At 36.1% G+C, this 27,789-nt stretch overlaps 1 protein-coding gene across 4 annotated transcripts in view; it reads right to left on the minus strand.

Annotated features, from left to right (window-relative positions):
- BANK1 (B cell scaffold protein with ankyrin repeats 1) overlaps positions 1-27,789 on the minus strand; it is a 304,887-nt gene that overhangs the window by 265,854 nt on the left and 11,244 nt on the right. For 3 of the 4 annotated variants that reach the window (XM_088021093.1, XM_088021090.1, XM_088021091.1), the window contains exon 2: positions 4,125-4,523. In XM_088021093.1, the coding sequence (XP_087877219.1) occupies positions 4,125-4,523 (399 nt within the window). Of the gene's footprint in view, positions 1-4,124; positions 4,524-9,936; positions 10,015-27,789 lie in introns of those variants that run through there. The other variant, XM_088021092.1, reaches the window with a different exon arrangement.

Genomic DNA, 27,789 nt, shown 5'->3' on the forward strand with positions numbered 1-27,789 from the left:
ATCTAAGCAAAAGATCAACAAGGAAATAAAGACTTTAAATGACACACTGGACCAGATGGACTTCACAGATATAGTCAGAACATTGCATCCCAAAGCAATAGAATACACATTCTTCTCTAGTGCCCATGGAACATCCTCCAGAATAGATCACATTCTGGGTCACAAATCAGGTCTCAACTGGTACCAAAAGATTAGGATCATTCCCTGCATATTTTTGGACCACAATGCTTTGAAACTAGAGTTCAAACACAAGAGGAAAGTTGGAAAGAACTCAAAGACATGGAGGCTAAAGAGCATACCATTAAAGAATGAATGGGTCAACAAGGAAATTAAAGAAGAATTTAAAAAATTGATGGAAATAAATGAAAATGAAAACACAACTGTTTAAAATCTTTGGGATGCAGCAAAGGCGGTCCTAAGAGAAAAGTATATAGCAATACAAGCCTTTCCCAAGAAACAAGAAGGTCTCAAATACATAACCTAACCCTACACCTAAAAGAGCTGAAGAAAGAAAAGCAAGTAAAGCCTAAACCAGCAGGAGAAGAGAAAGAATAAAGATCAGAGCAGAAATCAATGAAATAGAAACCAAAAGAACAGTAGAACAGATCAACGAAACTAGGAGCTGGTTCTCTGAAAGAATTAATAAGATCAATAAAGCCCTGGCCAGACTTATCAAAAAGAAAAGAAAGGACCCAAATAAATAAAATCATGAATGAAAGAGGAGAGATCACAACCAACACCAAAGAAAAACAAACAGTTATAACAACATATTATGAGAAACTACATGCCAGCAAATTAGACAATCTGGAAGAAATGTATGCATTCCTAGAGAAGTATAAACTACCAAAACTGAACCAGGAAGAAATAGGAAACCTGAACAGACCCATAACTAGAAAGGAAATTGAAGCAGTCATCAAAAATCTCCCAACAAACAAGAGCCCAGGGCCAGATGGCTTCCCAGGGGAATTCTACCAAACATTTAAAGAAGAATTAATACCTAGTCTTCTGAAACCCTTCCAAAAACTAGAAATGGAAGGAAAACTTCCAAACTCATTTTATGAGGGCAGCATTACCTTGATTCCTAAACCAGACAAAGACCCCATCAAAAAGGAGAATTATGGACCAATATCCCTGATGAACATGGATGCAAAAATTCTCACCAAAATATTATCCAATAGGATCCAACAGTACATTAAAAGGATTATTCACCACAACCAAGTGGGATTTATTCCTTCATCAAGATAAAAAGCTTAGCACAGCAGAAACAGTCAACAAAACCAAAAGACAACTGACAGGATGGGAGAAGATATTTGCAAATGACATATCAGATAAAGTGCTAGTATCCAAAATCTATAAAGAACTTATCAAACTCAACACCCAAAGAACAAATAATCCAATCAAGAAATGGGCAGAAGACATGAACAGACATTTCTGCAAAGAAGACACCCAAATGCCCAACAGACACTTGAAAAAGTGCTCAACATCACTCGGCATCAGGGAAATATAAATCAAAACCTCAATGAGATACCACCTCACACCAGTCAAAATGGCTAAAATTAACAAATCAGGAAATGACAGATGTTGGCGAGGATGTGGAGAAAGGGGAGCCCTCTTGTTGCAACAGCCCATACTGTTGGTGGAAATGCAAGCTGGTACAGCCACTCTGGAAAACAGTATGGAGGTTCCTCAAAAAGTTGAAAATAGAGCTACCTTACGACCCAGCAATTGCACTACTGGGTATTTACCCCAAAGATACAAATGTAGTGATCTGAAGGGGCATGTGCAACCCAGTGTTTATAGCAGCAAAGTCCACAATAGCCAAACTATGGAAAGAGCCTAGATGTCCATCAACAGATTAATGGATAAAGAAGAGTGGTACATATATATATATAATGGAATATTATGCAGCCATCAAAAAATGAAATCTTGCCATTTGCAATGACATGGATGGAACTAGAGGGTATTATGCTAAGCGAAATAAGTCAATCAGAGAAAGATAATTATCATATGATTTCAGTCATATGTGGAATTTGAGAAACAAGGCAGAGGATCATAGGGGAAGGGAGGGAAAAATGAAATAAGACAAAACCAGAGAGGGAGACAAGCCATAGGAGACTCTTAATCTCAGGAAACAAACTGAGGGTTGCTGGAGTGGTGGGGGGTGGGAGGGATGGGGTGGCTGGGTGATGGACACTGGGGAGGGTATGTGCTATGGTGAGTATAAGACTGATGAATCACAGACCTGTACCCTGAAACAAATAATACATTATATGTTAATAAAGAAAAAAAAGAATCATTTATTCAGCCGGGTAAATAAGAATTTCTTAAATTCTACAATGCTAAAAGAAAGAAGAGCAAAATGGTCCTTAGCCCAACTATACTCCAAGCAACAAACATGCAAGAATTTTGAACACACAAAATTTCAGAAATGTTGCTCCCAAGGGCCCTTCCTCAGGAATCTATGAAAGATGACTTCCATCCAGTGAGATGATAAAAAAAATAACAAACTTGCCAACGATGTACATTCCTGTTGGAAGTAAATCTTCCCCTAGTGGACAGTGGGGCCTTCAGATGACTGTACCTTTGGACAGCTTGACTGAACTTCACAAGATACCCTGATTCACAACCTCCCAGCTAAGCAGCTCCCAGATTCCTTAACTGCAGAAACTTTGATACAATCATCATTTGCTGTTTTAAGTTGCTAAATTTTAGAGTAACTTGTTATGCAACAATAGATAACTATAAGACATGGCTTAGAGAGTTCTGAATTTGAAGAGGTTGGAATGCTAGAAAATAGGAAGAGGATTTTTAAAGAGAGTAGTTGGTATGCTGTGCATCCCGCCATCCCCCATGGGGAAGACAGACGGATGGCACCATTTTCAAGCACAGTGACAAGGCCTCCAGCAAAGCATCGGGGATTGATAGATGTTCTCTGGTTTGACAGAACAAGATTCGTGCTAGACCCATGCCCGGAAACGACTCAAAGCAAGAGGCTGTGGCTGTGTTGCTGCTCTGAGGGTAAGATGGTGTTGGCTATACTGAAAATGGCCTTCATGCCCAGAGTTTGACAGGGAAAAGACAAACACATGTTTTCACAGACAGATGTGGGCCAAATGAAAGAAAAGGCCAGCTGGGGGAAATGGTGGAGTGATACCTATCAAAAGTGACACAGGAGAGAGCCATAGATATCAACAGTAAGAAACCACAGTGGGTGGACCACCACAAGCAGGAGCTTCAAGAGAGGACACAGTCATCTCATTAAGGCGCCGCAGGTGACACATCCCAGTGAATGAAGGTAACTCCAAAGAACCCAGAAATATGCCCCAAGAAAAGGAGGCAACATATTTGATATGGCCAATAGAAAATCAGAACCCCACCGCTTCCCTGCAGGAGAGGGAGCCATAGCTAGAACACTGGAAATTAGAGGCTAAACACAGGTTGAGAAAAGCAGGAATGCAGCTGCCACAGCCCCGCCTCCACACTCAGGCAGAAGCAGAATAGAACGGGGTGGGGGGGAGGGAGAAACTTTTTAACATTAGAGAGCTTCAGAGTTTTCATTATTAAATGGAACTGTAATTAATTACCAAAGGGGAACTTTGTGTTCTGCTCTTTGACATGTGGCTATATGATTAAAACAATTTTTTTTATTTAAAACTAATAAAAGTAACAGTATTCCATATCATCCTAATAGATGCCATACAATTATCAGCACAACAGAAGTTTTATAATTCTAAAACAGACCTTCAAACTTGGACTCCTACTGACTTGTAACAGTAATAGGGTAGATACTAACTCAAGCCTTACCAGTTAGTAAGAAACCAGCTTTTAGAACCAAACTGCCATATAGTATAGCATACCATACTTGTTCTACCAAGTATGAGCTTATACCAGACCACCCTAAGGAATATATTTATAAACTATTTTTAAAACAACTGATAAGCCCTGACTGGAATATAGCTAAAAATTAAGAACCTTCATGCATTTGAGAAAAGTGCAACATACATACAACATAGAGTTGGCTTCCGTTTTTCTTTTTTATCCTAATATCAAATATTCATCAGTGAAAAAAAACCTTTAGATTTCTTAATTATAAAAAAAATATAAAGAAGATTGGGCAACACTACCTCTGAATATGATACTCTCGATTACAGCGATGTAATCTTGGGGCTCCTGCTCAGTAGACATCTCCCATTTGCCTCCAGCGATATTTAGTAATTTGTAGAGCTGATCTGAACTCGTCACCCCACACAGCAGAGTAACCACACTTTCTGGTGAATGAAGTACCTTTTCCAGAAACTGACATTTCCTTGGAGTTAGGTCTTTAAGCAGGCCATTTGATAATATTAAAAGTTTACATTTGTAAGAGTTTAAGCTCAGCAATTCCAAATCCCAAAAAGAGTAATTCTCCAAGCGATATAACAGGACTGCTTCCCTTTTCACAACATGTAAAAAAACTTCCGTCAAGTACAGAGCCCATTCCTCAGCATCTTCTTCATATATCATTATGATGTCTCTTGTATTTTCTGGAAAAAGAGAAAATAGTGTATTAATTTTCTTACGTTTGAAATGCTAACAGCAGATTATATTATTAATCTCAAAAATTTTTATGTATTCTCTAGGGAATATGTTACTTTTATTATGCCAGAGACCAATAATATAATTCATGTTATCCCCATTCTGAAATCACACAAGATTAAAGTAATCCTGAAGGTCAACACAGTTCATGCTTTGTGCGAGTCTACACTGTACTCATTGTACCAGAGTGAACCAGGGTGTTCAACTAAAAAGAATATTTTGTGGGTTATAGGAGCTAGGCTACCAGGCACAGCTGTGCCCATAACCACAAAATTTACCTAGATCACAGTATTTAACTCCTTTGAGCTATTGTTTCTTCTTCTACTAAATGAAGGTAAAAGTAAATAAATAAATAAGCCCTACGTAAGGAATCAGATTGTTCTGTGAAGGTATGAGAGAATTTTTTTTTTATTTCTTTTATTTTTTTAAAAGATTTTATTTATTTATTTGACAGAGAGAGACAGCGAGAGAGGGAACACAAGCAGGGGGGAGTGAGAGAGGGAGAAGCAGGCTTCCCGCTGAGCAGGGAGCCCGATGCGGGACTTGATCCCAGGACCCTGAGACCATGACCTGAGCTGAAGGCAGGCAGACGTTTAACGACTGAGCCACCCAGGCGCCCTGAGAGAATTTTCTTTAAGGAACTTTCCAATCTTATTTCCAGGTAAAGATGACTGCATAAAGACAGGTGACGGAATTTCCATGCCCAGAATACTAACAAAACAAAAATTTTAAAAAAGAAAGAAATTCAACAGCAGAAATGAAATAAAGCGGGTACTATCTTATGTCATAAACTAAGTTTCAGGCTGATGAAATAATTAAAAGGTTCTGATGGGACAACACTAATCCTAAACCTCTCTCTGACCCCATAACCAATTCTGATAAAGAAACTTGAGTCATCACCAAAACCATCAGAGTGCTTATGCATCTCTTCCCCATTCGGAAACTAATCACGAGGTGTCTGCAGAAGTAAGAAAGACTGTCAGGACTCTCCACAAGCCAGGGCTCACAGCTGAGTCAGGAAAGCCAGGCAAATCCCACAGGAACTCAAGTGCATCCTTGGGCAGAGGAGAGGGGCCTCACAGACATTTAACAGGTCTCATTAGAGACTACAACCCAGGACCTCCAACCCAGGACACTTTGCTTCTTCTCCCCTTTTCTTTCAGGTCATAAAAAAGTAACTGGAGTGTATGTAGATTTTTGTCACCTAAACTGTAGCTTGAAGGGAAAAATAAAAAGTAGCAAAAAAGATAGGGAGGGGTATTTAAAGAATCATTTGTCCACACTATATTAAGCAAACAGAAAGCGTAAACAGAGCTAAGAGGAACACAAGCAAAATGAAAAGATTAACAATATAAATTTGTAGTTGTGGGGAGAGATTAATGTAAATAAGAGTAATAATATGATCATAAAAATAATGAAAGTAACATAGTATGCAGAGACTAGTAGAAATCATAAGCAGGGAAGAAAAGAACTCCAAAAAAGTTGCCTATAGTATAAAAAGACCTGAGATTAAATAAAATTAGAGTTCAAAGACAAATTTAACTTTTTTAAAAAAGTATCATTTAAAAGTATATAAAAGATAAGGAGACAAGTTGAGCCAAAACAGTACCATTACCCAGATAACATATAAATTAGAAAAACCAATAGCTAGGTTGAACTCAGATAATATTTTAATTTCTGGACTAAAAGAAAAGCTTGATATTTTCACAGTAAATGCAGAAAAAGAGAACAACGTTACAGCAATTGGGAAAAATATGATATATCTGGGTAAGAGACAAAAAAGAAAAAGACTCAATAAGAAGATAATCTAAAAGCTAAAGTAGAAGAGAAAATATTTTAAAATATAATTTTAAAAATCCTTAAAATATGAAAGAAAAAGGAACCAGTTCCATGTATCAATGGGGCATTATCATGTTTCTAAGAAAAATTGTCAAGGGAAAATCTATCTTGATTAAATTAACCTTAGTTTAATGATTATTATAAAATGTCTTCATGTTTTCAGGAAGGAAGAGAAAGTCACCCAGGAGGAGGAAAATGTTAAGTTAGTCAAAGATTTCTTCAGAGCAATTTCAAGCTCAGGTTAGAATGAATTATATAAAAGTTCTTACAAAAATAATTTTATAGTATATTCATACTATAGAATATTGTATAGCAGTGAAAATGAACCACTGCTACATGCAACATGGATAAATTCAAAGACATAAGATGGGGTGAAAGAAGAAAAAGAGTATATACTGCATGATTGTATTTATATGAAGTTCAAAAACAGGAAAAAATAACATCCATGGTGATACAGATAGAATATCTGGGCACAGGATTAATAAATGAAAGTTGGCATGGGAGACCCTGCTGGGATTCTGGAAATGTTCTCATCTTGGTCTGAATGGCTGTCATACAAAGTATATATATATATATATATATAAAATCATTTATCTGTATATCTTAGATTGTGTGTGTATATTATTCTGCAATAAAAAAGCAAAGTATCAAAAGAAAGAAGAAAGATCCATGATGACAGCTATGCAAGAGACCTAGACACCAGCAGGGAGTTATAATAGGTGATAATTATAAGGGAGGAAGAGCCAGAGCACATTACAGGAAACCAACAGATACTAGTTAGAATTAGTAAATCAAGAAGTTGTAGTATAGATGTATCTTTTTGAAACATGGAATAGAACAACAAAAAGGAAAAATTTGAAAGAACTATGATTCTTCAGGTTCTATGGGGAATGGAATTGTCTTTGGTGAGGGGGAGAGCAGAGGACTGCTGGTTTTCATTATAGATGTTTTATTATTGTTCAATATGCAAGTGTAACCATAATCAAAATTTAAATAACAAAGGAAAATACAGGCTACAAATAGAAGAACCAAAGTAAACAAAATGGAAATGTAAAAAGTTTGAAAAAAGAACACATGGTAGGTTGAATTCAAGTACATACAGAACAAAGACACAATATTGATGGGATTATGATTGTACTACAAAATGGAGATGTTAAAAATCTTGATGAAATAAAAGTACTCATGGGATGGGAAAGCTGAGCATTTGAGGAAAAAATAGTATAAAATATTAACCTCATCATTCATAGAATTTAGTTGTTTAATACCTCCTAAATTTGAAATATGAATTTAAAAATGATTCCATTCTCTCACTATTTTTTGTATCATTTTCCCTAAACAATAATAATTTAGAGAGTATTCCAAGTAAAGATTTTTATCTGAAAATTAATATGTCTTTCAATTCTACTTTATATTAATTTATTTTATTTAAAAATAGCATGTAGAATATAATCTCATTTTTAAACAATCACTCTGTGAGCATCTACTTAAAATAATTTTATTGATTGTTAGCAACAGTTATCCATGAAAGATAGGACCGTGAGAGATATATTGCTTTCTTTTTAAAAAACTCTTCCAGGGGAACCTGTGTAGCTCAGTCAGTAAAGCATCTGCCTTCAGCTCAGGTCATGATCTCAGGATCCTGGGATCCGCCCAGCCCCATGTTGGGCTCCTGCTCAGCAGGGAGTCTGCTTCTCCCTCTCCCTCTGCCCCTCCCCACTGCTTGTGCTCTCTCGTTCTGTCAAAGAAATACATAAAATCTTAAGAAATAAAAGTAAATAAATAAAAAATTAAAAACTTCCCATATTGCTTATATTTCTGTAGTTAAACCTGTATTACTTTATAAAACAAAATAATCATCCTTAAAAAATCAGTGGTAAGGTATTATCATGAATACAAAGAGCAAAATACCAAAACTTATCATCCATGATTATCTTTTTTTTTTCTTCTGGATATAAAGCTTGTATTTTCTACAACACTGATGGGCCAATTAATACTATAATGATTTTGAGAGGTATTGTATTTTTACTGAATTATCTATGTCCTTTCTCATGATATAAATATCATCTCCAAGGACAGATGCTTTCTCTTTCAACTCTGATTCTTAGACAATGCCTACCACAATTTCTTGAACAGGTATTCAGTAGATTTTTTAATATACTTATGTTTGCAGAATGAAAACGGCATCTGGCAGAAAACATATGGGAATCAAACACAAGTTGTATATGAGTCATTAGGGTAGTTCTGTTATTCTCTGTGAGGTGTCTCACCCAGCCTGGATGCTAAATAAATACTTGTTGAACAAACATAAACATGATGCCATAATTCAGTATTCTTATGTTTGAGGAAGAGTAGAGAAAGAGCTTTCTTTCCATTATACATAACCAGGGTAAGCTACTGTATGGTTATAAAATAAAGAGTAAAGATAAAACTAATAATGTGAGCCATCAAGTGCTTCAAATAAACTAGGACTCTACGTGTTTTACATATATCATTTTACTTCATTCTCAAAATTACCCTATTGAGTAGGTTCAAATATTATTGTCATTTTACAGATGGGAAAACTGAAGTGGTATTAGAATTAGGATTCCAAGGCAGGCAGTCTGACCCTACAGCCTGTACTTTTAACCTCTAACGACAAAGGACACGATAACATTATTTAAAAGATTAAGACGGATTCTTCATAGTGATATGAATTGGGTTAGTCAATATTTAGCAGCCTATGAGTTAAGCTCAAGTATACAAAGAGTGTGAAAGCTTACTGGGACTCTGGTTCCCACCAAAGAAAAAGAGGAAATAGAACATATCATGTACTCCAGGAGTATGGTTATCTATGAAGAACTTATAGAATTATCTTCTTGACTCTAAAACTTAAATCAATAAAATTATAGAACAAGGTTTGAGGATATTTGAAAGTACAGAATGAGGGGCACCTGGGGTCTCAGTCGGTTAAGCATCTGACTCTTGATTTTTGGCTCAGGTCATGATCTCAGGGTCATGAGACTGAGCCCCAGGTAGGGCTCCATGCTCAGTGCGGAGTCTGCTTGTCCTTCTCCCTGTGCTCCTTGACCCACCCCCCTCCCTAAAACAAACAAACAAATAAAATCTTTAAAGTATAGAATGAATATTTCCATGTTATGTAGTTGGGTATCACACTACCATAGAAAATCAATTCTAAAGACAATCATAACTTATCTTTCAAAACTTCCCAAGAAAAAGTAGATAGGTAGTCTTTCTCAATACTCTATGGCCATTTTATTTTTGGGTTGAAACTGAGCCTTCTTTTTAAATTTATATTTGACTTACAGTCAATAACCCCTGTATGACAACTTTCAAAAGCCCAAAGATAAGCATTAAATGGTATCCCTTTCTTCTCTATAAAATCATTTCAATCGTTTAATCTTTAACTTTCTCAGTTATTGTTTACTGAGACTTTCCATGTAATAGGCATGTTGCTAAGCATGTAACATGTATTATTTCATTTAATAATCATAAAACTACATGGAGTTGCCCTGTTATTCTTACTTTACTGCTGATCACACTGAGCCTCAGAGAGATTCAGTAACTTGTCAGGGCCACAAAGATGCCTTCCAATCTTTTCGGATTGAAACCATGCTGAGTCAAAATGCAAAAGTTAATAAAAGGTCCTTTCATAGCCACGGTGTTCTTCTTCCTTATTCTAGAAAACAGAAGTTTGTCCTTGAGTAACATCTGGACTGTAGCCCCAACAACAGTTCTCTATTGATTCTCATGAGGAACCTACTAGCCTTTGTTTTACACACTTGAAATAATCAAACCTAAATCATTATTTGCCAGTTTAAGGAAGGTTATTGTCATTAAGATTGGCCGACTTTTATAGGCTGTGAAATGAAACAAAAAAAGATGAATCTGAAATACAGAAACACAAAATTTTCATTCCTGGAAAGACTCATCAAAATAAAAGGAAATTACTTTTGAAGATTCAATTAAGGTCTGTAAATAAATTATTTAAAATGTAAATCTCCAGTCTAGGAGCATAATGTAAATGATAGCATTTTATAATGGTAGAACAGAATACAGTCATATTAATCTTTATAAATTTACTCTAAAGTGTTCTTTCAGATTCCATAATGATGCCTTCTATTTATCCTATAAAATACTATAACAAATTTTTTTAACTTGAAGGAAATTTGTATCAATAATTAATATCAATAATTGCTTTTGCACTGAGAACAGATTATACTACATACTACCAAAAGAATGAGACTGATCATGAATCAAAATCCTTCCTATTACATATGCATAGTTTCAAATGGCATATTTTCTTCTTTTTGAATAAGATCCCATCTCTTACCCATGTCTGTGCATAATGAAGAAAGATAGCATAATGCATCTTTTCAATATTATATTTTTCTACCTGGTGACCAAAGTGCAGAAGAAAAAAGAGCAGAAAATTACAAAAAAATGACTTATAGCCATAATGGACTCAGTAGTGATAACATGAACATTAATCTTGATAGAATCACACACATACACAAATATAATCATTATTCAAAATACATAGTAAATGGGACCAAACTTCTCTCATGCTCTAACTTTGTACTCTAGCTGGTACAAAAAGGAAACAAAACTGGGGATATTTTCAAAGGCATTAAGGTAGTAAAACATACTATAACTCATGTTTCTCCTCCAGGAAAATTGGTTAATCTCACTTATTCGTAGTGGCAAAAAAATGCCAGGTGTTTTCTGTGTACCTCGTATAGCAGATTCTGCTAATGTACATCCCATATCTTCCTGGCCCAAGAGCTGCAGGTTAGTGGTCAGCTGTTAAGCACACTGACCATTTCCAACCTCTGTTTTGCTGCCTGAGGAGTTTCTATGTTCTGAGGGAGCTTCCTCAGTGCCATGTGTCTGCCTGGCAGCTCGGAGGTGTGGGGATTTAGGGCAGGGAGGGCTGGGAGGCAACTCTTAGTCAGAGAGGGATGGAAATCAATGTGTAAATAACAGCTTTCCCATCCCAGAATTGGGACAATTCTGGGGTTTACTCTACACAGTAATTAGAGGATCCCCAGTGATGTTGAATTGTAATTGTCTATTGTGTTATTATGCTTATTAATATACACATTATTAGCTTTTCTCCTCTTGTCTCACATTACCTATTTTTTCACTAGTGCTTCATGGGCTCATCCCCTAAATCAACTACCTGCACTCATGTCCAATTCTCAGAGTTTTCTTCAGGGCAAATCTTTCTCTCTCTCTTTCTCTCTCTCTCTCTCTCTCTCTCTGTGTGTGTGTGTGTGTGTCAACTTAGCTCTTCCTCTCAAGTACGGGAAGGCATGAACACATCAATTTAAGATTACGCTTTTCAGCTATGATGAAGAACAACCAGGAAAAGTTATTTTTATATGAATGCAGAACCTTCCTCTTTCTTCTTCCTTTTAAGATGTAAACAAATGCTTTTGTGCTTCACAGAACAACCTTGTAAGACAATTTTTTTCTTTTCTGTAAAAAAAGCATAGTGTGAACTGTTACAGGATTATTCTCTCTTTTTTTAAGATTTTATTTATTTGACAGAGAGAGACACAGTGAGAGAGGGAACACAAGCAGGGGGAGTGGGAGAGGGAGAAGCGGGCTTCCCGCGGAGCAAGGAGCCCGATGCGGGACTCGATCCCAGGACCCTGGGAGCATGTCCTGGGAGCATGACCCGAGCCGAAGGCGGACGCTTAACGACTGAGCCACCCAAGCGCCCCTATTGCAGGGTTATTCTGCAAAGACTTTCTACCCCTCATATATAAACTGCAAATGTTCAATTCCTCCACCTTTACCAGTTTTTAATCTCTGATACAAATTGTTATAGTTTATTTAAAACTGTAAACATAAAAGATTCTATATTTGTGAGTAGATTTTAAAATATTTCAAACAGTGCAAATTTGTGGAATCCTATTTCTGCAATGTCCATATCCTTTCCCTCCTTTTATTGCCATTACTCTATAGATTATTCAGTCTAACACAACATTGACCATAAAATAGGCTATTATTTGTTATTCCTCGAAGAAAAAAAATACTGTGGTCAAATAAACTATAATATACTATAATTTTTTTTAAGAGAGGGAAGGGGGAGGGGAAGAGAGAGGGAGAATATCTGAAGCTGTCTCCATGCCCTAGCACCAAGCCTAACACAGGGCTTGATCTCACAACCCTGAGATCATAACCTGAGCTGAAATCAAGAGTTGGACGTTAAACTGACTAAGCCACCCAGGTGCCCCAATATACTATAAATTTTAAGATGAATTCTGATTTCAGAGAATTTGACTAGCTCCAAACAAAAAAACACTGTCAGAATTAATTGAATTTGGTAATAGTATCACCTTACATAGTCTCTTAAGTGTTTCTCATTTCTTCAATTCATCCTCAAGAATAATCTCCTTAGGACCTGTATATTTTTTATGATCTGTCCAGACTGATTCCTCCCATATGTATTACATCACTCAGGCTCCTGTGCCTACCCCAGTGGAAAGCACCATCAGAACATTAGCAGGTGAGAGAAAGGAATGATAGGGTTAACTACTAGCTCTCTCATTCACTTCCCCATTCTGGTTTTGGCAGTACCTCTTTCTTTTGTGGCCCTCTTTTCTGCGGCTTTTCTTCCCTGGCTCTAGTTTGCATGCAGTTCTAGCAACCATCTTCCCTCCCCTTCCCTTACAGGGGTAGTAAAGGAGTCCTGCTGTTAGTCTTCCAATACTTAACTATCTCTTCTTGGGTTCTTCAGCCCTGCACATGTTTATTATTTTTTTTTTTTCAGTTAAAATCTCTGATGGTGACATCTGTTTCCTGCCAGGATCCTGATAAATACTAGATACTAGGAGTGGCCACAGGAAATAGATTCTATGAGATGGATTTTGGAATTGTGTTGCTTTCATAATTGCAGAGAATACAAGCAACCCTTGCCAAAGGAAAATAATAGATTGGCAATTTATGGCATGCAGAAGCAACATAATGACTCAATTTTTCACCAGGGATAATTTGGTATGGACTGTCAACGGAGCGGAAAGTTTTGGGAGATCAAGTGCCTATGGAATTTAGTTAATATTGTGGAAACAGGAATTACATTACAACCGAAATGGGGCGAGGGGTGTATAATGGCTTCTCTGACTGTCCTAGAGAGCATGCATATGCACAAAGACAGGGTTACAGCTCCAGTAGCAGGCAAACCCCTCCAGTATTCTTAAACCAATGTGAGGACACTGTTTAAGAAAGTGTGGAATCATAAGACTCAAGAGAGACTGGGGACATAGATGAAGCTGAGAACTTTAAATTCCCAAGCATCTCTGGATCATTCTTAACTGAGGGAACATGTGTTCCCTTGTAAAAACAAACAAAACAAAACAAAACAAACATTTTAAGAACTTTACCTAAGGCAACTGCCTTACAAGTGATGTCAACTTCTCTCAACATCTATGCCGACACCCATCCCTGATTGCCCAAAAGATCAATAACTAGCGTTAGATCCCATAAGTAAAAGGAATTTTAGAAAAACTATTTCACACACAAAAATTATTATAGAATCTTGCCAATATATATATCAGCATTAGTCTGGAAAGTATGTATGGAATGGATTTTAAGAGTTACTAGACCAAGGATGGCAAAAAGAGAAGACTTAACCTGACAGAATCCATCAATATGGCTGTATTCCTACAAGATTCAGAACTTCATGTGTTAACTCAAGTGCCTGGGGTGGCACTAGCAGCCTATTAGAATGGATAATTAAAATCTGGACTCCATCACTATGTAGTCAATGTGATTACATTGCCAGACTTGCCTTCTATGATGGAGGAAAGTGGTCAGCAAGCAAACTTTTTCTGTAAACAGCTAGACAGTAAATACTTTAGGCTTTGTGGGTCACATAAGATCCATTCTTTTTTTTCCTCTCCCTACCCTCTGCTTCACCTCCTTTTCCTTCTTTTTCTTTCTTTTATAACCCTTTAAAAGTATAAAAACTATTCCTAGCTTACAAACTATTCACAAATAGGTCACCAGCTGGATTTTGCCCATTGGTTACAGGTTGCTGATCCTTGTTCTAGAGTATTCTGACATTCTCTTTACTAAGCATTAAGAAATTCAGTCATTAAAAGCCCTGTGATATATGTCCTGTGTAGCCTGGACATGATGATAACAATTGGATCTTCAAATTGAAATTCTTTTTTTCAAATTAGAATTTTTTATGTCAATGAGGAATAATGAAGTCTGGATTGGTAGAGAAGTCTGAATGGCAGCACTTAAGCATTAGAGGCCATTTAAGTAATCCACATATTTTTCACTGCATGGATCTGTTGTGGTAACTAACTCATCTGAAGGTCCTTATGAATGAAATATATGTATAGCCTATGAAGTTTCAGTTTTACCTTTGTAAACAAAACAATTCTAGATTTGGGTGCAAAAAAATGACTTCAGTTGAGGAAAGTGGAGATTCACAGCCTCCTATCTGGTTTGTAGACTCCGAGCCCTATGGCTGAGGGAAAGCCATGTCCCTTTGAGAAAGGATTCTTCTATGCTTCTAAACGTATATACAATGAATCTTCCTCTAAGCATTTCTCCAGAGACCTGCAGCTATGTACACTGGGAAAAAGGAATACCCATATTTCCTACTGCCTATTAGTTACTGATCTCCGTTGACACAAATTCCTGAAGACCCAAAATGTCAGTGTGGCACCCTAGTAAGAATGAGAACTTATGGAAATCTTGTCTTGGGTATATTTAACAATATTTCCAGTGGGCCCACAAAAATATCCTGGGCAATACATAATGTCAATACATACACACAGCAAATGGGAGAATCCTTACAGAGAATGAAGATATGGTAGGAAAGGAAATATATAAGTGTCTAGAATTGTTCAACTCCATCCACCCACCACCCACTATCAAAAGCATAAACTAAAACAAATACTATATTCCTGGGATAACTAAAGATTGGTGCCACCGAGAAAGATGTGAAAGATGTGATAGTGATTATATCTTCACATCTTCATTCAACTCATCAGTTTGCCAGTACAAAATAACTGTCGATTTTCATAAACATAATATCAACTGCTGTTCTACACATATTTTTACTGGAACAAATTAACCAGCTTATAGAAACTATATACAGATACTGACCTGGTAAATACTTTTCTTGTAATTGCAGTCAATAAAGATAATAAGCAGTTTGCATTCACCTGGCAGGGACAGGAGCACCTGTCACTGACTTACCTCAAGGCTATGTTCTCTGTCATAATATGGTCTGCAGAAATACTGATATACCATAAGGTATGTCATAATACATATGTGATGTATAATTGATGACATGATTCTAATTAAACTTGCTCATAAAGAGCAAATGCCCTAGAAGCTTTAATATGACACTTACGTACTAAAGTGTGAGCTTTATCACCATGCTGAAGTTCAGTATCCTGCAACATTGGCCAACTTTCTACACAACCAATGGTTTAAGGCATATCAGGATACCCCTGTGTATTGAAAAATAAGTTACTGAATTTTACCACTGGATGGGCCTTTTTGCATTCTGAAGGTAGCATACATATCTGGGTCAGTATCCGGACCACTTACCAGGTAACCAATAAGGATATCAGCTCTGAGTGGGGCCAGATTAAGAAAGAGTTCTACTACAAGGCCAGGTTGCAGTGCAGAGAAGTCATTGGGGCTTTTTAATAGTACTATCTCATACTTCTGATAACTCTCAATAAGAAAATCCACAACTCATATCCCTAACTTTTTGGAGAAAGATCATGCCTTATTCTTCCAATGATTCTTTTCTATTTGAAAATTAACTTGTGAGTTATACTTGGGGCCAGATAGACATTAAAGTCTGCCTATAGGACACTAAGTGTTTATGTAGCCTAACTGGTCATTCATAAACTGGGTGTTATATGACCCACCAAATTATACATTTGGTTGTGAGTAACCATATTCCGTTAGGAAATTGAAATAATAAATACACAACCAGACCCATGTAGGTCTGTATGCGATAAGATCTATGAGCATGTGGCTAAATCTTCTGTGACACCAGCCCACCTTTCCCTCAATACATACTTATAGCCTCATGGAGAATTACTTAACTTGTCAACAGAAAAAAACGAAGCATGACAGCAGTATTTGAATGGGTCTGAAAATATACTGGCAACAGTCCAGAGTGAATGCTTGCTGCATTAGAGCCCATTCATAGCTGTCCGTGAAAGAGAACAGTGACAGGAAATTCTCCCAGTTTGACAGAACTTTGGGTTGTATCTCTTACATGTCTACTTTGATTTGAAGAAAAGACCTGAGCTATTAATCTACTTTCAGTAAAAGAAGAGTGGAAAGAGATAGGTTCATTTCCTAATTAAAATATACAAATGAGGTTACTAATTAAGAAAACATCTAGAAGACATATAGATGGCCAACAGACATATGAAGAGATGCCCAACATCACTCATCATCAGGGAAATGCAAATCAAAACTACACTGAGAATCACCTCACATCTGTCAGAATAGCTAAAATCAAAGACATAAGAAACAACAAATGTTGGAGAGGACGTGGAGTAAACCTTGTGCATTGTTTGTGGGGATGCAGACAGGTGCAGCCACTGGGGAAAGCATATGGAGGTCCCTCAAAAAGTTAAAAATAGAACTACCCCACAATCCAGGGTATTCACCCCAAAACCACAAAACACTAATTCAAAGGGATACACAGAGCCCTATGATTATTGCAGCATCATTTGCAATGGTCAAATTATGGAAGCAGCCCAAGTGTCCAGCAACTGATGAATGGATAAAGAAGATGTGGTATATATACACAATGGAATATTATTCAGACAAAAAAATGAATGAAATATTGCTATTTGCAACAACACATAGATGGAGCTAGAGGGTACAAAGCTAAGTGAAATAAGTCAGTCAGAGAAAGACAAATACTCATGACTTATACTCATACCCATATGTGAAATTTAAGAAACAAAACAAATGAGCAAATGGGAAAAAAAGAGAGAAAGAGAGAGACAAACAAACCAAGTAACAGAATCTGAACTACAGAGAACAAATTCTTGGGTACTAGAAGGGAGGTGGGTGACGAATGGGGCAAATAAGTGATGGGGATTTAGGAGTGCGCTTGTCATGATGAGCACTGAGTAATGTATAGAATTGTTGAATCACTTATTGTACACCTGAAACTAATATAACACTGTATGTTACCAGTACTGGAATTAAAATAAAAAATTAATAAAAGAAAAAAAGAAAACATATCTGGGCAACATGAGCCTTACAAATTACTTTTTCCATGCAATAATATCATTATATTCTTTGTGACTTATATAAAGAGAAGATGTATTTGAACTCACGTTTCTCAGTTTTTTTCTGAGTAATTGGACCAGTATAACAAGTATAATTGGACAGTATAACAACCAGTATCACTAATGCCACAATGGTGAATATTTACTGGAGCCACAATAGGCTCAAGGTTTTATCAGTTTTTATACGGTTGTAAGGAAATTCATCTTGGAAATATCTTGCCCTGTGGCAAAGTACTTTCCACAAACATTCAAAGTTCATTTCAAAGAAAAGCATATAATTAAACAAATTTAGGGTACTAAAGGTAGAGATCTTGAAGACATGAAACAGGAGGATATCCTTGAGGAATTACGTCACTAGACTAAATTTACATAACTATATGGGTTTGTCAAATGCATAGAAAAGTACACTAGAAATTTATTTCACTTTAGATTGTACCTCAATATCTGTGACTATAAAAGATAAATTTACTGAGAAATTAATAAAAATTGAAAAACTATGTCCAGAATGGCCACTATTTTAAACTTTATTATTTATTATACACCCATATTACCTAATTCTAAAATATATGAAGACAGAATATGATACAAATCTAAGTTAGTCACTAATAATGTAGTAAATCTCTAATCTAAAAGTTGCATCTTCTTTAAATGACCACGAGACATTAATAGGGACCGGGATTCAGGATAAGCTTGTAACTAGTATCCCAATTCTTACCTATAGTTGTTTTGTTAAGCTTCTGAAGCATACAAGGGCATATGTTCTTGATAGCTCTTGGTCTATGGTCCAAGGTCTTCTGTGTTTGGCTGGGTAACTGTCTAATTCTGAAATTTCATGTTACAAACTCATGGGTATACACCACAGCAGCCATGACAACTTCATCAATAATTAAGGCAATATTTGATTTCCTTTCTGCCTTATTCTTTTGTTTTATTTCTCAATTGCTTAACAACTTAAGGATTGAAGGGGGATATTTATTGTTCTATCCCATCACCATTCCCAATACAAATCTCTGAGTTTTCTTTTACTGGAAAGTGGCTTAACACTTAAATGTAAATGTGACATACTTCAAAGGCTGAAATTCCATTCAATACTAATAATATACAAAGTACAGTCACATTAATTTTATGGTGTATTTTTTTACTCACAGTGTTATAGTTTTAAGAAAAGTTTTCTAACTCATTTAAAAACAAAATTTTAAACTTAAAACACAAGTTAGAATGTTTGAGAGACTTGCCCAAGCTCTCTCAAGATGGCATCAAAGAGTAAGTCACAGAGCTGGGCTTAACTTCACATGGATTACCAGTTCTGGCTTGGGTATCAAGTCATAATGCAGGCAGTATTCTTGAAAAAATGAATTAAACTGCAGTCCCTTCCTTGAGGTTTGCAATGGATAAGAGCATAGGGTCAGTTATCAGATTATAAAAAGAGAATTACCTTTAGATACACTGGCAGATCTAATTTTGCTGTCCTAGTTCTGAGCAAGAGAAAATTGTGTTGGTATTCCCTGGTTTCTTTGCTTTCCCTCACTCCCCATTTCTACCTCTTCTTTCCAGAGTGCAAGATGATGGCCGTGGGGGGGGGGGGGAAGGACAGCTAGCCATGGCTTAAGAATAATGACCAAATAGCTTGTTTGTCTTCCTGAATTCCTTTCATGGACTTAAGGGGAGATTTAATTGTGCAAATGAATGCTCTGCAGTTCCTATTACTGAAGTATATAAATCAAGGACATGACAAATACACTCCATGTTCTCAAATTCTAACGCAATCTTGCAATGTAATTACATAAGCAAATACTTGATTATCATTTAGACACTAATGTGTTTCAACAGTTTTGTTATGTGCAGAATTATATATGATGTCATAAAATGAGAATATAACTGAGTAAGAACACACCTTTAGCAAAACCCTCTGCAGGAAGTTTATCTCACAACCTACTATGGGGATTCTAAAATATCTTAGAAATGGCTATACACTAGAAATGTACATACTGAAAGGAAGACTAGGATGATTTTCTACTCATTTGTTGAAAGCAACACCAGCAAGCATGTAAAAACCCACCCCTTCCTGATGTCTGCATCCTCCGCAGCCATTCTTGACTAAAAGGAAACAGCAGACCTAGCAAAGTGTGTCTCCTACCACGCCCAGAAGCAACCCAAAGCCTCTTGGGGCTTCTGCTCTTAGTAAACATGACTTCTGGGTAGAGCTCACACAATAGCAAAGGATCAAAACCCCGGGCACCTCCAGGAAAGTCCTCAACCCTTTTACACATTTGATAAGAGCTACACTGCCCCGTTGTGACTCCATTCTCTCCTCATAATGTGGTCAAGGTATTCCTTGCACCAGAACCACTTTGGGAACTTGGAAAGAATTGGGATTGGGACCTAGAATTAGGATTGGGACTTGGAAAGAATTGGGATTAGGGTTATCATCCATCATACAATGAAATACCCAAAGCAATCCTGGTAATTCTTTAGTCCACTCAAGTTTGAGAATTACTGTAGTCTTTTTTTATATAGACAGCACTTCTAGTACCATATTTGATGATTACAGTTACCATTATTATCTCTCAAGTTCTGCTGATATATAAAAATATAGATTTTAGTCTTTTTTAGTGAGAAAAAAAATCCAAGTGGTTTATGTTGTTTATTAAGGAATGAATGCATATGTATAATTTAATTTACTAAAATCATTAACTTGCTCAAAATCTACCTGATTTCACCAATGTGATTTTGTTTGTCATATACAGCCAAATTGTCTGTTTCCAGACAAAGAACCCAATATTTGAAATCATATATCTAAAATTTAGATTATAATACTAAAGTGAATTTTGTGTTTATGATGCTTATCCAAAACTATATAAAGTACTATAGATGGTGATGGGGGGAGGATTTATACCGTATGTACTTAAGTAAAAGCAATTTTAAAAGTATTCCACTTCATACTAACTTTTATAAAAATTGCTGTTTTACTATTACTAATTACCTTTCTCCACGTGCCATATTAGGAAGATTAACAGCCCAGGCACTAACTTGGTTACAAAAACCAAACCAAAAAAAAAAAAGAAAAATCACGTTCTATTACTTTACCCATGGCTAATATTCTGCACAAGATTAAATACTACACTCTATTCTGAACGGAAATAATGAAGCATAGGAAATTCCTGATGGGGATATTTTCATTAATATTTGACATTTGGAAATGTATAATATAATAAAATCTATGCATGAATTCTTTTAAAAATGTGAACTTTCAGACAAAGAAATAGAATTTTAGGTTATGAAGAAACAGAATTTTTACAATTGTTTCTATATTTCTTCTCTCCTATTAAAAATATATAAGGAGAAGCTCTATACCATATAAAGTTTTAAAGATAGAGCTATCAAGGATATATGAAAATAAATGTTTTAAATTTATTCTTAATTTTCATAATCCATTTTATTTATTGAATCTGATTGCTTAGTTACTTACATTTAAACACAGTGTAGAGAAATAGTTATCCAAATACTGAATTTTCCCCTATATTTTTTTCTGAATGCATAAAAATAAGATACTATTAGTATTTAAAAGTTTTACGGCTTGAACTTGAGGAATTCTTATATTTTAATGTAGTTTGCAATCGCAAGCAAAGTTGAAAATCAGCAACAGACTTAAAAATATATAGAGAGACGTAGGACGCCTGGGTGGCTCATTTGGTTAAGTGTCTGCCTTCGGCTCAGGTCATGATCCCAGGGGCCTGGGATTGAGTCCCGCATCGGGCTCCCTGCTCAGCGGGAAGTCTGCTTCTCCCTCTCCCTCTGTCGCTCCCCCTGTTTGTGCTCTCTGTCTCTCTCTCGCTGACAAATAAAAAAAAAAAAAAAAAAGTCTTTAAAAAAAAAGAGAGACGAATGATACAGTTCATTCACTGGAAATTATTAACACTTCCAGACAGTCATATTTAACACATAATTGTCCCTTCCCTTCTTGATCTTAACCCTCACTGCTTTAACATTATTTTTTTAAAATTATTTATTTATTTGTTTGACAGAGGGAGACACAGTGAGAGAGGGAACACAAGCAGGGGGAGTGGGAGAGAGAGAAGCAGGCTTCCCGCGGAGCAGGGAGCCCGACGTGGGGCTTGATCCCAGGACTCTGGGATCGTGACCTGAGCTGAAGGCAGATGCTTAACAACTGAGCCACCCAGGTGCCCCTCTAACATTATTTTTGTTTTAATTTCTTTTTTAAAATGTTTTATTTTAATTCCACTTAGTTAACATACAGTGTGATATTAGTTTCAGGTATAGAGTATAGTGATTCAATAATTCCATTACATCACCTGGTGCTCATTACGACAAGTGCACTCCTTAATCCCCATCACCTATTTAAACTGTTCTAACATTTTATAGTCTCACTCGTTGCTTGGATTTTCAGATCAGGCATTTTGACACTTAGCAGGATATTTTCCATAATCATCCATAAGTATCATAATGTTGCCAACAGTACCTCAATGTCAATTTCATAATCATTTATACCTTTTCACATATTTACTTACTAATCACTTAATGATTATTATTCAAAACAACTATTCAGACTTTAAGAGATATAAAGATTGTGAAGCACAATTCCTGCCCCTAAAGGAACTTACATACTATAAAAAGGAAAGGGATTTTTAGAAATTACCTCAACACAAGGTAGTTGATTATAATATTGCATTAAGACCTGTAGTTGAAGAACCTTTTGACTTTATTTATCCTAGGGTTAGTGTAAAAGTATTACCTTGGAAAGAAAGTATCAATAAATCCTTCAGTATCACAAAATGCAGAATTGAACTATTTACAAATTTGAAAGATTTAAATCTTACAAAATGTCTCTTCTGACATAAAAGAATGAAAATGTATCATGAAATCAATGTGCAAATCACATTGAACATTTCAAAACCATATATACAGGGGCGCCTGGGTGGCTGAGTCGTTAAGTGTCTGCCTTCGGCTCAGGTCATGATCCCAGGGTCCTGGGATCGAGCCCCACATTGAGCCCCACATTGGGCTCCATGCTCCGCGGGAAGCCTGCTTCTCCCCCTCCCCCTCCCCCTGCTTGTGTTCTCTCTCGCGCTGTGTCTCTCTCTGTCAAATGAATAAATAAAGTCTTTAAAAAAAAACAACCATATATACAATGTGAACTCTTTTATGAAGGCACACACAAACTCATATAATTCAAGATAAATATTAGCAACACTTATTTCTGAGGGGAAGACTGTTATAATTTTATTCTGATATTATTCTCTATTTTTCAAATGTTTTACAATGCACCCATATTACTTTTATAAGAAAATACCCTTAAAAGTTATTACATATGGTTCTATTCATGGCTAACCAGCCTGGCTCCAACCAAATTTTTATCATTAGGAGAAAACAGTCTCAAAATAATTCTCTATCAGGGTTAAAGATGGTTCATGTTCAGATATTAAATACAGTAGGACCATAAAACAATATTAGTGACCTTTTATAAGGAGTGCACATCTAAATTAATTGTCTCTCAGAGTATCATTGTCCTTCGAAGGGTTGGGACAGAAAAAGCTTTATGTAATGGAAGCAGATGGCATCTAGCACTAAGCCTAGAAGAAGTTTAGCCATATAGAACAGTCCTCACTCCTCAACCTGGTTAAGTTGTTTCTGTTTCTTAACCTGAAAAAATGGAAATACTGATCCCTAATTCCTAGAGAGAAAATCTGAAGCTTGTATGTCAAAGTAGGTCCTGGCATTCAGCAGTTTCTGATAAGCGTAGCAGTGATTACGACAATGATGATGATAATTATAAAAAAGGCTACCTAAATATAGCTAGTGCCTAATACATGCCAATGACTGTTCTGGTGTTTTACAAGAATTAACTTCTTTTAACCTCATAACAACCTGTGAACAAGTGCTCTTCCTATCCCATTTTGCACTTGTGGTGCCTGAGGCACTGAGAAAGTAAATACCTTGCGGAAGCTCACAGATCGGTACTAGTAAGAATTGTAATAGCGACAGCATCCAGTAGGATTAATGATAAGGATTATTAAACTGGTAAAAACACCAAAAGTGAACAAAGAATAATGGAAATTCCTTTTTTATTTAACTATAAAAACAACAGTGAATTCCAGAGAGATGTTCCAATAATGAGTAAGGATGTATCTTGCCAAGGATAACCACCTAAGGGTAATATTGATATACTGTTTATATATTCTATAAAAGCTTATTTCCTCATGGTTATATCCACTGTTTTAACTAGACTGATGGCATGTGAAGTCTGATGGATACGGCCCGATCTGTGGTATTCATGCCACTCTTTGTCCTTGTGGTGTCCACGTGTGTTTAAAAATCTGCATTCATTTCCTATTGCTGCTATATAAAATCACCACAAAATTGAGGCATAAAGCAACACAAATTTATTATCTGACAGTTTTTAAGGTTAGAAGTCTGAAATGGGTCTCACTAAGCTAAAATCAAGAAGTTGGCAGGGCTATGTTCCTCTGGAGGCCTTAGGAAAGAATCCATTTACTTGCATTTTCCAGTTTCTAGATGCCATCCACAGCTCCTGGCTCCATTCTGCATCTTCTAGCCAGCAAAATTGGGCTGAGTCCTTCTCATGCTGCCATGTCTCTGGTTCCCCTCTACTGCCTCTCTCTTTCAGTTGTAAGGACCTTTGTGATTGCACTGGGCCCACCTGGATAGTCCATGATCACCTCCCCATCTCAAGGTAAACTGATTAGCAATCTTAGTTCTATCTGCAACCTTAATTCTGTTTGCCATGTAACCTACTGTATTCACAGCTCCAGGGATTAAGATGTGCACACCTTAGGGGAGCCATTATTTTGTCTACCAAACATCTGAACACTTCTTTCAGCTCTAGTTCCTTTTCTTCCTTTCCTAAAGCCTTCTGAAGTAAAACAGATGTATGTGCAAGTATACTTTCTGCTTCTCCTCACAGAGTGTTTGCAGGATAACCCTGATTAAATAGTTTAAATGATAATTGTTTAGATTTTTCATTGAATCAAAGTAAATGATACATTAGAAGAATTTTCTAAAGAGTCAATTAGTAAGGGTTTGAAAATTCCTTTGAGGACGCAAAGCATTAGGCAGATACAAAGTATTAGCCTTGCATTTTTAGAGTACTCTTCATTGCAGCCATTTTGCAATATATTTTAATCACATCTGTATTAGTCTTGATGATTTTAAATACCCTAATGGCCTTCATTAAAGACATTGTTTTTCTAGCATTATGTTGTAGATATTTCACTTCCTGTTATTTCATTCACCTCCAAGGACCTTGAAAGCAGCAAAACTTTCTAAAAGTTTACAATTATTAGTTAGAAATTGTGGTTGCCTCTTCTATCCCTTGTAAAGAATGTTTCAATGTTGGTCTATTAATGGGTAACAATATCATATTTTATGTTACTCATTTTCTATTAAAACGACTTTCTATATACATGGCTACTTCATTGACTACAAAAATGGAAATGTCCATATGGGAGGAATGCTTTTCTGACAAGAGTGTACACATGTGTTTGTATGAGAATAAAATGAGTTCATTTCAGAGAGTTACAGAGTGGCTAGGAGGTCAGGCTTTGGAGTCAGGCTGTCTTGGAATCCAAATTCAGCCATCTCTAAGCAAATAATTAACCTCTCTGAGCTTGGATTCCCCACTTGCAACATACAGAAATACCACCTATGAAATTGTTGTTGTGAGACTATTGTTATGAGAATTAAATGAGATAAACTACGTAGAGAATTTATCACCGTTCGTGACACCTGTAAGTGCTAACTAAAACTTCATTTCACTCTTCTGTAAGGTGAAATTGGCCTTTGGAGGATAGCATTTGCTAGTGGGTGGGATGCCAACTCTTGGAGACACAGTGACAGGGAATCATAGAGAAAGTCATTCACTTTAGAATACTTCTTCAATCCTGAGTCAAGGACAGTGTTTTAGATTGAAGCTCTTGTGACTTCATGAACTCTAACACTATCAAACAGGGGTTGTCCTATGTGCTCAGAACCTGTCCTTACCCATATTCAACATTTTATTTTCAATCTGTTTATTTGTATGGTCACCTTCTCTTTAGGGCAAGTGATAATGATTTTTCATTTATGGTAGTGATATAAATGTTCCTTTAAAATATGTTTAGGCTAAAAAAAAGTTAAAGAAAATTTTTTCTTAAACAAGAGGGTACAGTGGCCAAAAATTTGAGGAAGGTTTTGTGAGAATGACTGAAATTTGCAAAACTCTGTCCCATGGGACTGTACTCATGACTGCACTCTGAAATGAGTAGTGACTTTCTGGAACAGAAGTTATGCATCAAGAATCACCCCCAGTAGTCACAGTAAACACTCTTAGCTATAGTTCACCCTGCTAACTAGTTCTCATAACTAAATTATTCAGATCTCAGCAGTGAAGGTTTTTGAGTCATCTGATGTTCAATTAGAGTGTAGATAAAAAGAAATAGCGCCATTCAGCTTTTCCCATCCTTATTTCACTTAAATACAGTCCCTGGGGCCTGGAGCCACCTTTTTATGTATTTCCTGAACCTAGCACAGATCAAGACTAAATGTTTGAAGAGTGAATGAATAAAGGATAATTACTCCTGTGTAAGACAAAGAGGCGTTAGTCCACTCTTTGTTGATGGATATCCTCAATCCCAAATGCCTAGAGAGAGCAATTTTAATTTCTGTAGTGTTTTTCTCTTAAAATAAGATATTAATTGAGTTATTATTATTATTAGCCAATCATTCTCATGAATAATTAATGTGCTCATCAATATACATACTGTCTCCTGGGCATCAGAGAGTCACATGGTTCATTAGTGACAGAGCCATTACTTGAGCCTGTGCTTTTTATTTATTTTTATTTTTTTAGATTTTTATTTATTTGAGAGAGAGAGCATGTGCAGGGGATGGGGCAGAAGGAAAGGGAGAAGCAGACTCCTCGGTGAGCAGGGAGCCCAATGCAGGCCTCGATCCCAGGACCCTAGGATCATGACTTGAGCCGAAGGCAGGTGCTTAACCGACTGAGCCACCCAGGTGCCCAATCCTGTGCTGTTTTGACTTCAAATCCAGCACAGTGAATAAGCATTTTCTGTATTATTAAAAACTATTCAGGCTTTCTTTAGGTTATTAATAGTTTTGTATGGAGGACGATCTATTCTTTATCCAATAAATCATTGTGGATTTTCTTTTCTTATCTTTTATTTTTAAACACTGCAATAGATTAATATGAAGAAAGAGCAAGGTTGAAGCATTTATGAATGACAGGTCACCAAACTGCCATACAACTGTAACTTTAAAGTTCATATATAAATATTAAATATATTAACACTACAAAGCTAAACAAGTAAAATTGTTAAAAGTAAACATAGAAAAATAAAAACTACAAGTACATATACCATGTCTCTTCTTATATTTTTAGTCACTGTACATATTTTCAATTATGTGCATGTATTATTCTAGAAAAAAGAATAATAAGACAAAATGATTTCATCTTCTAGATACACAAGGAGGATATTAAATTTCATTTGCTTTTAGACACTAATCATATTTTTTCTATTTGCCCCAGAAGATATTTTAATAAGCTAAATATTCTAAGTTATAGACATTTCAGTAAAAATAAACCAGTTGTTATCAGATTAAAAGTTAATTTGATATTGGAAAATGCCCTAAAAGTATCTTTGTGAAAAAGGTTTTGTGAATTTTTAATATTTTTTTCATAATTAAAGAAAGCCCTTCTGCAAACCAATTTGAAAAAGAAAGCCAAAACCAGGGTTGTTATCTATGGCTAGATTTACACCTCAGAAGTAGGGCATTCAGAAATGGCTACAACTTCATTTATCCTTTTTCCTATCTTAATTTGGCTACTTCACTGTCACTCTTGTGCTACCAGCAAATCAGCAAGCATCTATTAATGTGCTTACCTCTGCTAAATGGATGCCAAAGGCTACTCCTTCCTTTAAAGAGCATCCAATCTATGTGAGTAATAACAAGTCATTGTCATAATAGTGTTATTTACATGCAATGTTGTCAATCTCTAAGACATAAAATTGTCAGCTTAAACTATCTGCATTTATAACAGTTA

Source organism: Eumetopias jubatus, unplaced genomic scaffold (assembly GCF_037043125.1).
Source record: "Eumetopias jubatus isolate StellerSeaLion01/CBP00866 unplaced genomic scaffold, mEumJub1_p1.0 scaffold_2, whole genome shotgun sequence".
Lineage (NCBI taxonomy): Eukaryota > Metazoa > Chordata > Mammalia > Carnivora > Otariidae > Eumetopias > Eumetopias jubatus.